The sequence below is a fragment of the Empidonax traillii genome, unplaced genomic scaffold (assembly GCF_003031625.1).
Source record: "Empidonax traillii isolate 1590-97213 ecotype Southwest subspecies unplaced genomic scaffold, ASM303162v1 scaffold1399:size139372, whole genome shotgun sequence".
Classification (NCBI taxonomy): domain Eukaryota; kingdom Metazoa; phylum Chordata; class Aves; order Passeriformes; family Tyrannidae; genus Empidonax; species Empidonax traillii.
Window position 1 is genome coordinate 10,519 of NW_020956592.1, and position 16,235 is coordinate 26,753.

Sequence of the window (16,235 nt, forward strand, 5' to 3'; positions counted from 1 at the left end):
CGGGGAGTGATTCCCTGTGCCCCAAGGAGCGATGCACAGCACCCCATGGCACCCCTGCACCCCACAGCACCGCAGAGAGCAACACACAGCACCCCACAGCACCCCAGGGAATGAGGCATGGCACCCCTGCACCCACATGGCACCTCAGGGAGTGATTTCCTGCACCCCATGGCACCCCAAGGAGTGATGCACAGAACCCCAGGGCACCGCAGCACCCCAAGGAGCGATGTGCTGCCCCCCACAGAACAACACGCGGCACCCCATGGCACCCCCAGGAGTGACGCAGGGCCCTGCACTGCTCCACACCACAGCTAAACACAAACACTGGCTGCAGCCCCACAGCTGGATCTGTTGGTGTGGGAATGCTGGCAAGGCCAAGAGCAGACCAAACTGCCTCTGGCATGGGGTGGGGTGGGATGGGACAGGACAGGGACGTGTGTCAGAGACCCCAGTGCTGGGTGGTGGTGCTGCTCTGCAGGTGGGACAGTGTGAATCACCCAGCAGTAGGATGAAGGAGCTGCCAGAGCACCAGGAACATCTCACCAGGAGCATCCAGGAGCTCCATGTGCTCAGTTACTGGGAAAAAAAGTCCGGGAGATGCTGTGACGCCAGCGAGCAGACCCTGGGCCCCGTGGGGACCCTCTGGCTGATGGGGAGCAGGGCCGGGTGCCGAGCCGGGGCAGGAGCTGAGCTGGAGAGATCCAAATCAGGATTGGGGATGGGCTGTGAACTGGGAACGGCGGTTAACCGCGGGAACGGGCCCAACGCTGCCGGCACGTGCTGGCGTGTGCCGAGCCCCGCGGCAGGGAAGTGGGATCCAGGCAGCTGGGCCTGGATGCCAGGTAAGCGCTGGGAGCCCAAACCAACCTGCAGCCTCCAGGTGAGAGGGATCCGGAGCAATCCCACCAAACCGCACGCCCCGATGCCGACGGCTCCTCCCGCGGAGCCGCAGCCGCCGCGGCACGAGCGCACCTGGCACACGCGTGTCCTCGGCACGCGCCGGCGGGACCTGCCAAGCCCACGCGCTTCCCTCGGGGCGCCACACCTCGCCAGGGCACGGCCCGTGGGAAGGCGTCGGGCAGGGATGTGCCGAAATAAAAATTCCTTGCACAAAAACCACTGCCTGAGGGTCCCTGAGCGGCTGCCACGACACGGCACGGGGCTCTGCCGCCACCAGATTTTGGGGCCAGCTGTGGCCCACCCTGCACAGCACTGTGGGCACATGGGCAGCCCGGGACGCACGGGGACACCGGGGATACTGGGGCTGCGGCTTCACCGGTGGGCACCGACATCCCACCGTTCCTCGAGAGAGCTGCGTGTCACCAAAGCAGCCCCGCTGGGAAGTTTGGAGCTGACTCAGCACGAGGGGCCGGAGCCGGCGCAGGAGCTGCCAGGAGCAGCAGGGCCGGGTCCCACACTCCGTCCTTGCCAGCTCCGGGGGCTCCATGGGGGGCTCCTGGGCTCCCTGGAACGTGGGTGCCCAGTGTGGCACGGCGAGCGCGGAGTGCGGCCGGTCCCGCGGTGACACCGGCAACGTCACACAAAAGGGCAGAAACACAGAAAGAGGAACTGAGCGAGGAGGAAAATCTCATTTGCCCACAGGTTCGCGCAGGCGAAACACCCCGGAAAGGGGGGGAGGAAACGGCAGTGGGAGGGAAGGGGGAGTGAGGGGGAAGGGGAACAACAGGGAAGGGGGAGCAGCAGAGAAGTGGGAAATGAAGGGAAAGGGAGAGGGTAGTGGGAGTGAACGGGAAGTGGGAAGTGAGTGGGAAGGGAGGGAAGTGGGGGGGAAGCGAGTGGGAAGGGGGAAGCGAGTGGGAAGAGGGATGCGAGAGGGAAGGGGAAGCGATGGCGAAGGAAGAGGAAAATGGGAAGCCAGAGGAAAGGGGGAAGCTAAAGGGAAGGGGGAGTGGGCAGGAAGTGGGAAGTGAGTGGGAAGGGAGAAGGAAGGTGGAAACGAGCAGGAAAGGGGAAGTGAGCAGGAAGTGGGACGTGAGTGAGAAGGGGGACGAGAGAAGGAAGGGGGAAGCAAGAGGGAAGGGGAACAGAGAAGGAAGGGGAAAACGAGCAGAAAGGTGGAAGCGAGCAGGAAGCGGGAAGCAAGAGGGAAAGGGGATAAGCGAGAGGAAAGGGGGAAGCAAGCGGTGGCCCAGCTGGGGGAGGCAGGAGTGGGCAGGAGGAGGCAGCAGCAGGCAGGAGCGGGAAGCAGCGGGCAGGAACGGGCAGGATGGGCACCCCCCGCGCCCTGCCAGGCCCCTTCCCGGCCGCCCCCTCCGCCCGGTCCCGCGGCACTTCAACCCCCCCCGGAGGCTATTTTTGGTGCAAAACCCCGAAGTTCGGGCAGGGCCGGCCCGGCCGGGCCCCCCGAGAGGCTCCGCCGGGGGCAGGGCAGGGGCGGCCGCGGCCCCCGCGTCTGCCAGGGGGGACACACGGCGGTGCCACCGCGGGCCGAGAGGGGACCGGGGGGACAACCCGGCAGTGCCACCGGGCCCCGCTGCCCTTCAGCCGCCCGCGCGGCGCTCAAGGACACGGCGGCGCCGCGGGGGCCGGGCCGGGCCGCGCCGCCACCCCCGCCCGCACGGCCGGGCCGAGCGGGGCCGGGCCGGGCCGGGCGGGGGCGGCGCGGGCCCGGGGGGGCCCAGCGGGCCCCGTCCTGCCGTGTTTTCCTGCCGCGGGCCCGGGACGGCGGAGACACCGCGGCGGTACCGGGGCCGCCCCGGACCGGGCCGAGCGCTCCGGAGGGACCCGAACCCCCCCGGGAGAACCCGAACTCCGGCCGGGGGCACCCAAAGCCCCGCCGGAGGGAGCCGAGCCCCTGCCGGGGACACCCGAACGCCGCCGGACGCCCCGGCCGAGCCGAACCGGCCGGAGCCGAACCCCCCCGAACGCGGCAGCCGAACCGAACCGAACGGAGCCGAGCGGAGCCGAGAGTGCCCGAGCCGAGCGGGGCCGAGGCTGCCGCTCCCGGTGTGCCCGTGTCCCGTGTCCCGCGTCCCGGTTACCTGGGCCGGTGCGGGCCCGGCGCCGAGCCCCGCCGAGCCGTGCCGAGCCCCGCCGAGCCGCCGCCGCCGCCGCTGCGCTGCCCGGCCAGGCCTCCTCCCGCAGCGCCGCCGCCTCCACTGCAGCACCGAGCCCGCCGCGCGGTCCTAGAGCCCGCCGGCCGCGCCCGCCGCGGCACCGCACGGCACCGCACGGCACGGGCACAGCACGGGCTGCACCGCGGCCGGGGGGCCGGGCCGGGGGCCGGACAGACCGCCCGGGCTCGGCTTTGCTAAGCTAAGACAAGCCGTGCCGTTCCGAGCCATGTTGTGCCGTGCCGTGCCAAGCCGTGCTGTGCCAAGCCAGGCCGTGCCAGACCAAGCCAAGCCGTTCTGTGCCAAGCCAGGCTGGGCCAAGCCAAGCGTGGTCAAGGGCTGTGCCACGTTGTGTCAAGCTAAGCCGGGCTGGTCCAAGCCAAGCCAAGTATAGTCAAGGGCTGTGCAGTGCTAAGCCAAGCTAAGCCATGCCGTGCCAAGCCAGACCGTGCCAGATCAAGCCAAGCCCAGTGCACTCAAGGGCTGTGCCATGTCAAGCCAAGCCATGCTGTGCCATGGCAAGCCCTGCCAAACAGCCGTGCCAAGCCAGGCCGTGCCAGACCAAGCCAAGCCATGCCTTTTCCCCACGTTTGTGCCAGCCATGTCCCCCCCGGTCCATGATGCCATTGCCACCCCTTGGGCAACTGCCAGATGTCTCCAGGAGCTTCTTCCCACTGGGTACCCCACTCAGGGGGTGCACGGAGCCCCCCGGATCCTCCCTGGCCAGGGGCTGCCAGGGCCAATGCGGGGGGGGATTGGTGTGTCCTCAGTCCTGTCCCTGTGAGGTGATGGCCTCGAGGCTCCCCTGGGGACTGGAAACCGGGTGATGGGCACAGACACCTGGGGGATGTCAGCAGGCAGAGATCCACGGCAGCGGATCTGAGGCCTTGGAAATTGGGGGGTCTTTGGAGAAGGGGCTTTGTAACTCCTCCTTAAGGATCTGGCAGGGGGGTCTGGTGGTGCCACGGGAGCTGGGGTGGGACCGAAAAGCCGGGGCACTGCCAGGACAACCCACCGGCTGCTCGGAAGCCCCTGGAATCAGGGGTTCAGGGGTGGCCTTGAGGAGCACTGGAAGAGCCAGAGGAGCCTCAGGGGGCTCACACTGCTGTCTCCAGCACCTGCACAAGGGATACTTTTGGTCCACCAAAGCCTGGGCTTGGCCTGGGCCTCAGCTGGCACCGGCAGGTGCCGAGGATGGAGTGACCTTGGGGGGTCCCTGGGAATATCCAGCACCACGTGGATGAGTGCCCAGAGTCCCAGGGTCCCAGGCTGGTGCCACAAGCCCTGTCATGGGATGGAGGGGCCCAGTGGTATCTGGCTGTGCTTTGGCAGCCCCATTCCTGCTCTGGCTGTGCTGCAGTCCCAGCAGGATCCCCCCCAGGCAGGGCCCTCCCTCGCCCTCAGTGCTGGAAGGTGCCTGGTGCACAGGGGGGCACTGCAAAATAAGGCATTAATTAATAATGCTAATTAATGGTGCATTCCCTGGAAGGATAGGCCCTGCCTGCTCTCATGGGTGTCCTGCAAGAGCCTCCCATGGGTGCTGGGATCCCAGCTGGAAAGGGGCAGCTGCCCCCAGATGGGAGCTGGCAGCTCCCATCCCTTCCCTGCTCCAAAGACCCTCAAAAGGCTACAGAGCCCTCCAGCCAGGGCTGTGCCCCTGAGAACCCCCTACATCCTCAGAGCTGCTCAGCCACCAGTGTTCAGCCTTTCCAGCCCCATCCCTCCATCCCAGGACACGTGAGGGCTCAGATGGTGCCATGGCCACACTGGCAGCGTGGTGCCCACCTGCCCCCACGTTCCTGCTCTCCTGCCCCACCAACTCCTCTGTAACTGTTCCTGCCCTGACAGCTTCTTTAAGTAACAGGTGCAATTATCCCCAGGGATAATCCCTAACCAGGGGATCAGGGTGGCTGGAGGAGGGTGGCAGGTCCCACCTCTGTACTTTTGACCACCTGTCCGGCCCATGGATGGGGCAGCACCAGGAACCAGCTGGCCCCAACGCTCTGCTGGAATGTTCTAACTGGAACTGGTGCTCCCCAGGTACCAGCTGCTCACCCCTTACCCCAGCAGAGCTGGGGGTCCCTGAGCTTTTCCCCCCACTGAGACCCCCACCAGCAGCTCGGCCTCATCACTGAGAGAGCAGCAGCAGCAAGGCTGGGTGACAGGACAACAGCTGCCCGTGCACAGGCAGGTCCCTCCGGGGCGGGCACAGGGATTGGATTAATTAATCTCGCCTGGAGGGCGGGCGCCAAATGAAGCCGGTGACAGTGACACCGCCCGGGGAGCAGCTGGGCCCCTCGGCGTGGGGACAGCTGGTGTCACACACGGGGCAGTGGCACAGTCAGTGTGTGCTGTGGTGGCACTCGGGGTGCTGGGGGTGGCACTCTTCGTGCCAGGGTGGGAATGTCCCTTCCACAGGCACCTCTGACAGGCCCTGAAGACACATGGTGTGAGGACATGGCACGCTGCTGGCACTGTCACCGGCGGCACTGGTGGGCTGTGGGGGGTGGTGTGGGGTAACAAGGGCTGCAGCAGTGCCAGCCAAGGGATGGAGACCCCAAGGGATGCAAGTGTGAGGGCACTGTGGCCACAGGGGCACAGAGGGATGCAGGGGATGGCACCGTGACCAGGGGGACACAGGTGTGATGCCACTGTGGCTCAGGAAACCCCAAGGGACACAGGCACGATGCCACCATGGCCAGACGGAGCTGGTGGGATGCAGGTGTGATGCCACTGTGGCTGGAGGGACCCAAAGTGATAGAGGTGGCGTGGCCCCGTGCCTTGAGGGACCCCAAGGGACTCAGGCATGATGCCACCGTGGCTCAAGGTATGCCAGGGGATACAGGTGTGATGCCACCACAGCCAGAGGGATCCCAGGGACGAAGACGTGATGCCACCACGGCCTGAGGGACCCCCCCCCCGTGCTCTCCGCACTTCGATGCTGAGCAGGGCGGCCGTGCCGTGTCCTGGTGCCGTTCCCGGCGTGTGGATCCCGCAGCGCAGCTCCCGCTGCCTCAGCGCGGGGAGGGTGAGCAGCTGTGGCCGGTCCCCGCTGTCCCCGCTGTCCCCGCTCCCCCCGCTCCCGCCTGACCTGGTTTCCAGCTCCGAGGGCTCCTCGTTATGCAATCGCCGCCGAATTCCTGCACAAGCAGAAATGGCCGACAGTCCCCACATCCCACAGCCCGGGGGTGACCCCGCGTGCCCCGGCCCCTGGCGCGCACCCCCCGACCCACGGCCGTGCCCGCGGCAGGAGGGTGCTGGGAGGGGCTCAGTGGGGCCGTGTCCCCCGGGCCATGTCCCCCAGTGCCACCCCTGGGCTCGTGCCACCCCCGGCACGCAGCAGCCGTGGGGCGTGGGAGCGCTCCTGGCACTGGGAGCGCGTGGCAGTGGCTGTCCCCGGGGACACAGCGTGTGTCACACGGGGGTGCGAGGGCAGGTGGGCACGGCGCGGTCCGGTACCCCCGGGGAGGGGCCGCAGCCACGCCGAGCCGGGACAGGCTCCGTGTGCCGGGTCCCCGGCACCTGCGGCCACACCCGTGGGGTCCCGCCCGGCGCCTTGTTTGCCCACCGATAACCCCGCTCGGCGCTCCCCTGGGTGGGGGAAAGGGGAGGAGGAGGGCTGGGATGAAGGGCAGGAGCGCAGCGGCGGCCGGAGCGCAGGCATCGATCCGGGGGTGGAAGGAGCCGCAGCGGCCGGGGGAGCCCGGGGAGCAGCCCCGGCCCAGGGGTCTGGCGCTGACACGAGCCCCCGGCCACGTGTGAAGGGACACCGGGTGTCCCCAGCTGTGGCTCCCCCTCGGAGGCTGCCCGGGGGGGGGGGCTGCGGGGGTCGGGGCTCGCCCTCCCCGCAAATCAGTGGGGTCCCCGGGGTACACGGGATCCTTGACGGCTCCTTGGAGTGCACAGAGACCCTGGAGTCTTCCTGAAGTGTTTGGGATACCTGGGGCACGTGAGGCCCTTGAGCTCTCCGTGGGCCACACGGGGTCCCTGGTGTCTCCTTGGTGCGCGCAGAGACCTTGGGGTCACCCTGGAGTCTCTGTGGGGCCGAGCCCATCTGCTGCCCCTCACGCTGAGCAGGAACTGCCCCGCCCCCCCCGCAGCTGGGGGTAATCGGGGTTAATTGCGGCTCTAATGAGGTGTGAAAGGGTTATTGCTTGTTGGACGAGCAGAGGGACGGGGACGGGACAAGGATGGGGACGGGACAAGGATGGGGACGGGACAAGGATGGGGACGGGACAAGGATGGGGACGGGACAAGGATGGGGTAGGGACAGGGGTAGTGGTGCTGGTGGACTTGGCTGCAGCCTGCATTGCTCCTGAGTTTGCACCCACGTCCCCGTGGCAGGGGGCACAGGATGGCTGGGGGGACCCTCGCCGTGCTCGGGGTCCCGGAGGGGAGGTTGTGCCCGAGGGCAGCTCGGGGCACACCGAGGCCTCACCAGAAACCGCGGTGGGTCCGTGTCCCCAGGCAGGGACCGACGGCAGGAACCTGTGATGGTGAGGTGGTGGGCACGGGCTGACAGGGGCTCTGGCAGGGACGGTGCCGGTGCTGGGGACAGGCAAAACCCGTGGGGGTGCCGGTGTCCAACAGTGTGCCCGTGTCCCACAGTGTGCCCGTGTCCCACAGTGTGCCGGTGTCCCACAGTGTGCCGGTGTCCCATAGAGTGCTGGTGCCGCGGTGGCAGGGCTGGGTGTGCAGTGACACTCAGTCCATGGGCACGTGGTGTCCCTGGGCTCTCATGTCTGGCTCCTGCTCTCACCTCACGCCAGGCTGTGGAGCACGAAGCTGTCCCAGGCCCCCGGCTCTGGAAAGGGTCTGGATCTTTCCCACCGAGGCACCTAATCCCTAAAACGAATGAGCAGCAGGAGAGGGGCAGCGCTGTGCCAGATCGGGGCTGGGGAGCAGGGGGGGATGCACCTGCACCCGGGATCCCGTGGGTTCTGGGATCAGGGTTTCCATCGGTGGCTCTGCCGGCACGGTGTGAGCAGGGGGTCCCTTGGCAGTGGTGGTGGGAGGGTCCAGCTGCCCGGCATCACCACTGGGTCTGGCAGTGGGAACTGGGCATCCCCTGGGAGAGCTGGTGCCAGCTGTGACCCTCCACCAAGCCGGGGCACGAGGCTGTCACCAGCCCTGCATTGGAGGGAGCGTCGCTGAACTGACCCAACACCCCTGGGGAGTGTCTGGTGAGGGGCCAGGGGCTCTGCTGCGGGTGCTGCCGCCTCAACGCCCCCCGAGCCCGTCCTGCTGCCGCCAGATGTGTGGGGTGTGGGGCGGGGGCACATCTGGCGGCGGGGCAGCTGCGGCGCCGTGCCGAGGGCCCGAACACTGGCAGCTCTGTGCGCTCCCTGCAGCCATGACCAATGCGGGAATCTCCGGCTCTGCCGCGCGGCCCCAGGGCACAGCGCCCGCAGCTGCTCCTGCCTCCGAGCAGGCGCTTCCCAGGAAAACCCTTCCTTCCCTTTTTCATCAGATCCCTGCCTTTTCCACATGGCGAAGGGACAAGACACCCCGCGGGGAGAAGATGGATTTATTAAATATTTGGCGGATGACAGAACATGGCTCCCTGCTCGCAGGCTGCTCTTGGAGACGTTCCCCGCGCTTACGGCATCGGCTCTGGCGCAGCTTCGCCAGCTGCTCCCAGGGACAGTCCCCCTCCCAGGGACAATCCCCCTCCCAGGGACAATCCCCCTCCCAGGGACAGTCCCCCTCCCAGGGACAATCCCCCTCCCAGGGACAATCCCACTCCCAGGGACAATCCCACTCGCTCCCACGCTCCTCCATGCCCACAGGAATAGGGAATGGCACCGAAGCTTGGTGCAACCCCCAGGGACACTCGGGCTGCACAGGCATGGCCGGGCCTTGGGGATGCACAGAGCCTCTGTGTGTGCCCAGGACGGCACGAGCAGCCAAGGCCACCACTGTCCTTGTGCGTGGCACCAACAGACCAGCTGGTGAGGGACCCCACGAGGCTCCCATCCCTGTTCCCTGCCACGTGGGAAGGGGGGTGTCCCTCTCCTGGCGTTAACCCCCAGCAGCAGATGGGGGACACCAGTGCAAGGACATGGCTCTGCCCCGGGGAATTCCCGTGGGAAAATGCCTTAAGGTGCGTTTTCCTTCAGGTGGGTTTTGCCCCAGGGAATTGCAAAATTCCCTGGCAGTCTCAATCCGGTGGGTGCTGCCAGTGTGAGCCCTCCATCTGGCAGTGGGAAGACTCCAACCTCTGTGACATCCCCAGCTCCTGATGACTGTCACCACCCTGGCAGGGCCACTGGCAAAACATCCCTAGTTTTGGTGCTTGGATCTGCCCATAGCCACAGCCAAGGATGCTGCAGGACTTGTCCCCGTCCCCATCCTCATCTTCATTCACATTCCTGTCCCCAACCCCCTTCTCATCCTCTGTCCCCATCTCCATCCCTATTCCTGTCCCTCTCCCCCATCACTGTTCCCATCCCCATCCCTTTCCCTGTCCCCATTCCCATCCCTGCTCAACTTGACTGTGCCACTCCAGGTTCTCATGGCTCCCCTTCCCTCCTTGGCAGCTCATTCCCAATATTTACACCCAGCCAAACCTGTGGCCACCGTGGGTGTTTATTCTCCCTCTCTCGTGGGCCCCGGGTCGGTGCAGGGAGGGGCAGAGCCGAGGGCGCTCCCAGGGTTTGTCTCTCCCTTCCATCCATCACCCTCCATAAATATTTATAGATGCATCAGGGCCCTCGGCTCCTTCCACTAAAAATAACATTCCTAAGCACCACGGGGGGGAAAAAAATGCTGAAAACCACCCATGACTTGGACTGGTGGCCGTGTTTTGGGAACCAGCGATGGAAGAGGAGCCCAGCGTGGGTCAGAGGGGATCTGCCCCCCCCACCCCCCCTCCCTTATTTCCTTTGATTTTAACCAAAACTGGACCCAACCCCTGATGCTGGGAGTGGAGATGCAGCTCTCAGCCTGGCCATTCCCTGCTCAGGATGGGAGAGCTTTCACAGCTGGTGAGAGCCGGTCCCAGCGAGGCCGGGAATGCGGGAGGTTGGTGGCCCATCACGACCCCCTGGTCAGACCCCGCCACCTGCACCCACCCCCCACCCCCGGGAGGACACACCCCACACCCGACTCCAGCGTGTCAGAAGGTGGGTTTTTGAGAGAGAATCCCCTTCGTGCCACGCAGGAGGGACCCCAGGAGGGTCTGCACTCCTTTTTCCACGCACACAAGGAGGAAGGATCCGCGTGTGACGTGACGGTGGCACCGTTTGGGAGGAGATGGGAACGGAGCCGCACATGGAGTGGGAACAGCCACCAGCAGGTTCCTTTCAGGTTGGTTTTTTTTTTGTTTTTTTGTTTTTTTTTAAGCCTCCCATGACTCGCTGAGCCGGGTGGGACATGGTGTGGTCATCGCTGGGAAACACACCGAGGGAACATGCAATGGCCTAAGGGCAGGTGAGAGTCCTCCGGGTGTTTTGGGGAGAGCCCCCCGGGTGGTTCTGGGAGAGCCCTCCAGGTGGCTCTGGGAGAGCTGTGTTGGCAGCAGGTGGTGGAGATCGGTCACAGTTGCACGATGGTGATGGATGGGCTGGAACGTGCCCCTTCCCAGGGATGGCAGACGTCCCTCGATCGCAAGCGCAACCTCCGTGCCTGCGGCACCAGAAAAACACCCGTCAGGATCCACAGAGAGCAGAGCTCCAGCCCAGCCCCGTGGGGCAGAGACAGAGCCACGTGTCCCTGCTGGGACCTGGGCAAAAGGAGGCTCAGGGGGGACCTTCTCACTCTCTGCAACTCCCTGACAGGAGGGGGGAGCCAGGGGGGGTCGGGCTCTGCTCCCAGGGAACAGGGACAGGAGGAGAGGGAACGGCCTCCAGCTGTGCCAGGGGAGGGGCAGGTTGGATATCAGGAACAATTCCTTCCTGGAAAGGGCTGTCCAACCCTGGCACAGCTGCCCAGGGCAAGCTCAGAGCAGACCCAACCTGTGGTACCCACGAGAGTCCCACTGACCCCGGAGCTCCTCGGACCTCAGAGAACCCAGGAAACATGAACTCCTAAATCCCTGACAGCTGGACACACAGGATTGGGAGGAACCTGAGGAATTGGAGAATCCCAGGATCATCGAGGCTGGAAAAGCCCTCCCAACCCGTGGATCCCCCCCTGTGCCCCATCCCCACCCTGTCCCCCAGCCCAGAGCACTGAGTGCCTTCCTGGGATACCTCCAGGGCTGGGCACTCCAAACCTCCCTGGGCAGCTGTGCCAGTGCCTGACCACCCTTTCCAGGGACAAATTCTTCCAGGTGGAAGAGCCACCACAGTTTAAAGGGCTGTTTTAGCTTTTCTGTCCTTTTTCATTCTTTCTGGAGGATAAAGAAGCCTGAAAGGGGTTCCCCTCTCTCATTTTCTCACTGGTCTCTAATTCAGAGCTTGTCAGCTGCTCCTTGGAGGTGCTGGAGGCCCTGCTGGGCTCTGGTGGGGGGCGGGAGCTCCTCATCTCCACATCAGTGCTGAGGGGTGACAGGGGCACAGACATCCCTTCCCACAGAGCCCTCAGGGTAGAGGGACCTGAAGAAAAGCCCCACTCTGCTGGCCCAACCAGCTCCCTGTGCTGGCTCCCCCTCCAACGCTATAATTTCACTCCTTCTTGAGTTACCAGATTGTTTCCCAGATGAGGCAGGACTTGAATTTCTAATGCAAAAACTGTCAGAAAGGCTCCCAAGCCCCTCTGGGGTTCTCTCCTTCCGCTCCTCAAATGGCTGGGAGACAGGAAGGGCAAATCCCCTTTTTTCTCCTTTGCCAGTTGCCTGCACAGGACACTGGTGGGAATTGGTGGTGGGTTTATCCTAAACCGTGGTTGGATCCATCACTGATTCTCCTGGGCCGTGACCACAGGGGCTCAGTTACAGATAAGAGACCTTCTCCTGCCTGGTTCCTACAACCACCCAACCTGCAGTGAGAGGGAAAAGGTCCCAGAGGGAGGTCCCTCCTGTCCCTGCCCCTGTCCCTCTCTGGCCAATGACAGGTGCACCCATGGTAGGTTTTGTGCCAGGGCCCTGCTTCCCAGGGGGAATGGGGAGTGATGGGAATCATGGCAAACATCCAGGGAGTGTGGAAACCCGAGCAGTGCCCTCCCAGGAGCGTTTCAGGTGGGGGAAGATAAGGATCTGGTTCAGGTCTGTGGAGACACTGTCACACTTGTCACACAGAGCTCCCTCCCCTCGCCCTCGGAGCCACTTGTCTGTCTGTCCATCTGTTGGGCCTTGTTGCAATTTAAAGCCCTGGCTTTCTGGGGGTGGAGGTGGTGGTTGTGGCACATCTGGACAGAGTCCATCACCACGGGGTCCCAAATCCCTGCCGAGGCCTCTTGCCATGGAAGTGACACCAACAAAATGGGGGACAACGCTGCTCCCACTGAAGGTAACAGTGTTTTCCCACTTTATGGAGACCTTGGAGCCCCTTCCAGAGCCTAAAGGGGCTCCACAAGAGCTGGAGAGGGACTGGGGACAAGGCACGGAGGGACAGGACACAGGGAATGGCTTCCCAGGGCCAGAGGGCAGGGACAGATGGGAGATTGGGAAGGGATTCCTGGCTGTGAGGGTGGGCAGGCCCTGGCACAGGTTGGGCAGAGAAGCTGTGGCTGCCCCTGGATCCCTGGAAGTGTCCAAGGTCAGGCTGGACGGGGCTTGGAGCATCCTGGGCTGGTGGGAGGTGTCCCTGCCCATGGCAGGGGGAGAAATGGGATGAGCTTTAAGTCCCTTCCAACCCAAACCATTCTGGGATTTATGAAAAGCATCCTTTTGAACGTTGCAGAGGGATGGGCAGGTGGGACTGTTCCTGGTGTAGAAACAGGAGATGAAGGATGGGAGAAGGAAGCTGACAGGAGCTCAGTCCTATGCACTGCTGGAGGTGGGAAGAGAAATCCATCCATCCATCCATCCATCCATCCATCCATCCATCCATCCATCCATCCATCCATCCATCCACCCTTACCTGAATTGCTGTCCAGCCTCTGCTGCCCTTCTAACCTGCAACACAGGGAGGGGCACGGTTAGGAAATGGGTCATTTTATTTCCCACACAATGAAAAATCTACTCCCCCATCTCTTATTTCTCCAAATTGGACTCCCCTAGAACTGCACACCTGGGGATGCACAGCAAGCCCTCCGAAAGGCAATGGAAAAGTGCTGATCCCCAGAGCCCAGAAATCCCAGCATGGCCAGGGTGGGATTGGCCATTCCCAGCCCTCAGAGCAGGGTCAGCCCACAGGCTGCTCAAGACCTTCTCCCTGAGGTTTGAGGATCTCCAGGGGTAGGGACCCCACAGCCTCTTGGAGCAACCTGTGCTTGACCAGCCTTGGGGAAAAAAAGTACTTTTTATGTCCAGACAGAATTCCCAAAAGCCTGTTGCCTCCTCTCCCCTCCCTGGGCACCTTGGAGAAGGAAGACTCTGCCTCAGTTTTCTTCAGTCTCTCCCACCAGTTCTTTGCACACATTGATTTGATCCAAGTGCTCTCAGCCCCTCCAGGAGTCACCTTTATCACTGTCCCAGGGCAGGAGTATTCCATAGAATCCCAAAAGTTTGGGTGTGAAGGGACCTTAAAACTCATCCCATTCCACCCCCTGCCCTGGGCAGGGACACCTCCCACCAGCCCAGGGTGCTCCAAGCCCCGTCCAACCTGGCCTGGGACACTTCCAGGGATCCAGGGGCAGCCACAGCTTCTCTGCCCAACCTGTGCCAGTGCTAAAACCCAATTTAAAATTGGATGTTTCTGTCTAGGAAGTTTGATGGGGCAGCAAACTGTGCTTTTTCCAGCAGTTTGAGCTGATTCCAGCTCTTTAGTCCCCTTTTCCCGTGGTCTGAGGGTTATAAAATCCAAATGGTCAGTACAGGAAGGGACCAGCCCATGGAGAGTCTCAGGTGACACTGTCCTGGGTTCACACCCTGGGCACCAAGAGGAACGTGGTCCTGGAGGAGAGGCAGCAGGACCTTCCTGCAAACAGGGACTGCAGGACAGCCCTGGCAGAGCCACTGTCCCACCTGGAGTGACACCTGGCAGAGGTGAACACATGGGCACACAGTGCCAGGCTCCAGGCTGGGGGAACGCTGAGGCTGAGGTGGCTTTGCCAGCTCCCAGCTGTGCTCTTCTGAGCCTGGAAAACTCATGGACGTCTCTGGAGACGTCTCATGGACGTCTGCTGGGTCTGTGATCCCAACCACAAGCCACGGAGCCAACTTGGAGGCCTCCCAGATGATTTCATCCCCCTGAAGCTGTACCAAGTGTGGGGATGTCATTGTCTCCAGCAGGGAGGAGAGTGCTGGGACTGATTACCAGGGCACAGGGAAATAGGAAATAACTTCACGAAGAAACTTCTGAGGAAGCCCAGGGATGACATCCCTAGGAATGGTTTGAAACTGAGAGAGGATCCATTTGGATTGGATATCAGAAAGAAATTCTTCCCTGTGAGGCCCTGCACAGGTTCCAGAGAAGCTGTGGCTGCCTCTGGATCCCTGGAAGTGTCCCAGGCCAGGTTGGACGGGGCTTGGAGCACCCTGGGCTGGTGGGAGGTGTCCCTGCCCATGGCAGGGGGTGGAATGGGATGAGCTTTAAGGTCCCTTCCCACCCAAACCATTCCATGATGATTCTCTGAAACCCATCCCAGCGGAGTTCCCATGAGGACCAGCATGTCCCTTGTCTGTGTCTGCAGGAGTTGGGGGATCTGTGAGCTGCCAGGGGTTTTTCTCTTTGCCCATTCCAGATGGGAGCGTTGCCACGCCAGGGCTGCTGCGCCCGGGATGAAGCCCAGGCACAGCTCCCTGTGGGCAGGGTCAGACTCCACGTGTCCACAGCATCCTGGCCACAGGTCCCTGTAGGTAACAGGGGCTTTAGAACCACCCACCCTGATGTACCCACACACCCCAGACCCTGACACCCCTCACCACGGGGTCTGGAGGAGCCCCCACGGTGCCCATGCTGAAGGGCCGCACTTATACATTGATTATTCCTCTATTTCCCTGCCATATTTTACCTCACCGACTCTGGGACATTAAGAAATCACTTTTTCCCTGGCAGAGATAATATTTACATTCCACACGGAGGCTTTTGGATCCAGCCCTGCTTTTGGACACACATCCCAGCCGTCCCTCCCCGGCTCCGTGCGATGAGTAACGGGGTGGTTTGTGTTACATCTCTGCTCCCATACATCATATTCCAGCTCCTCAGAATCCCCCTTTCCCCATTTCCCAGGCAAGATGCAATGCATATTTGGAAAAAACCAGATGGGTCATCTGGTAAGCATCTAAAATATTCCACTGAAGAGGAATGTTCTGGGGCAAAGAGGGTCCTGTGACTCGGAGCCAAGGAGATTCTGCTTTGGAAACTCCTCGTTTTAGCCAAACCCAGGCTTCCCGTGCTCCTTCCTACTGAGTTCAAGCACTGGTGGGCAAAGGAACAGAGAGTTTCCAAACACCTGGATGCTGTGCAGAACTCACTGGATGGGAAAGCTCAGGAAAACGAGCTCCTCTTTGGAGAAACGTGAGATGTGCTGGCTCAGCGCAGCCGGAGGGAAATGTGCGTGTGTGTAACAAAATAAGGCTAAAAAGTCCCAGTTTGTTGATGCTGGAATCAGGTTTGGCTCAAGCCAGACAAATGCCTGGGCTGATTCAAACCCTGCCAAGTCCGTTCCTCGTGTTTGGGTTTGGAACATGGAAAGCAGAAGCCAAAAGTGAGCCCTGAGCGAGGTCCCGGCCCCGGGAGGGCCCAGGAGGAGCTCTGTGGAGCACGAGGTGGGGAGCAGAGCCTGGCACATCCCCCTCCACCCCCACCCTGCACGGGGGTCTGAGAATCCTGAGGCCACCTCGATCACTTCCAGCTGGAATGACTCCTGTAGAATGTGCCGTGGGTTCACTGGCACCAGAGATGAAGTCTGGGGGGGATTAATGTGGAGAGCAGGGAGAGAGGGGTGACAGGGACCTCCTGTGACACCGATGGCACTGCCCACGTGGGATGGCCATTGGCACAGGGACTCTGGACACTTGGCCAGCCAAGGGCAGGGGCTGGGCAGGTGATGGTCTCACCACTCAGACACTTCACTGGTGACACCCCCCACACTTTGGGTTTTGTCTGATCCATCCACCTGAGCTGCATTTCCTGCAGCACCCAGAGCAGCTCCTCCTCCTCCTCTCACACATTC

The 16,235-nt window shown here is 62.9% G+C and overlaps 2 protein-coding genes across 8 annotated transcripts in view; one reads left to right on the top strand and one right to left on the bottom strand.

The window, feature by feature from the left end:
• The first annotated feature begins 2,227 nt into the window (after positions 1 to 2,227).
• On the top strand, positions 2,228 to 3,280 carry LOC114069950 (translation initiation factor IF-2-like). The gene has a single exon (XM_027907097.1). The coding sequence runs from the start codon at positions 2,228 to 2,230 to the stop codon at positions 3,278 to 3,280; it is 1,053 nt and encodes a 350-aa protein (XP_027762898.1).
• A 7,092-nt stretch (positions 3,281 to 10,372) lies between these two features.
• Positions 10,373 to 16,235, bottom strand: part of LOC114069948 (dystrobrevin beta) — a 109,031-nt gene continuing 103,168 nt past the window's right edge. For 6 of the 7 annotated variants that reach the window (XR_003573845.1, XM_027907096.1, XM_027907095.1 and 3 more), the window contains 2 exons: positions 13,037 to 13,071; positions 10,373 to 10,700 (listed from right to left, as the gene is read on the bottom strand). Coding sequence is in view for 6 of the 7 variants with exons in the window: in XM_027907096.1 (XP_027762897.1) it covers positions 13,067 to 13,071 (5 nt within the window). In the remaining variant the exon portion in view is untranslated. Of the gene's footprint in view, positions 10,701 to 12,765; positions 12,975 to 13,030; positions 13,072 to 16,235 lie in introns of those variants that run through there. The other variant, XM_027907091.1, reaches the window with a different exon arrangement.

Coding starts and splice junctions, on each gene's coding strand:
- LOC114069950 (XM_027907097.1), top strand. CDS start 2,228: ATGGGCACCCCCCGCGCCCTGCCAGGCCCCTTCCCGGCCGCCCCCTCC.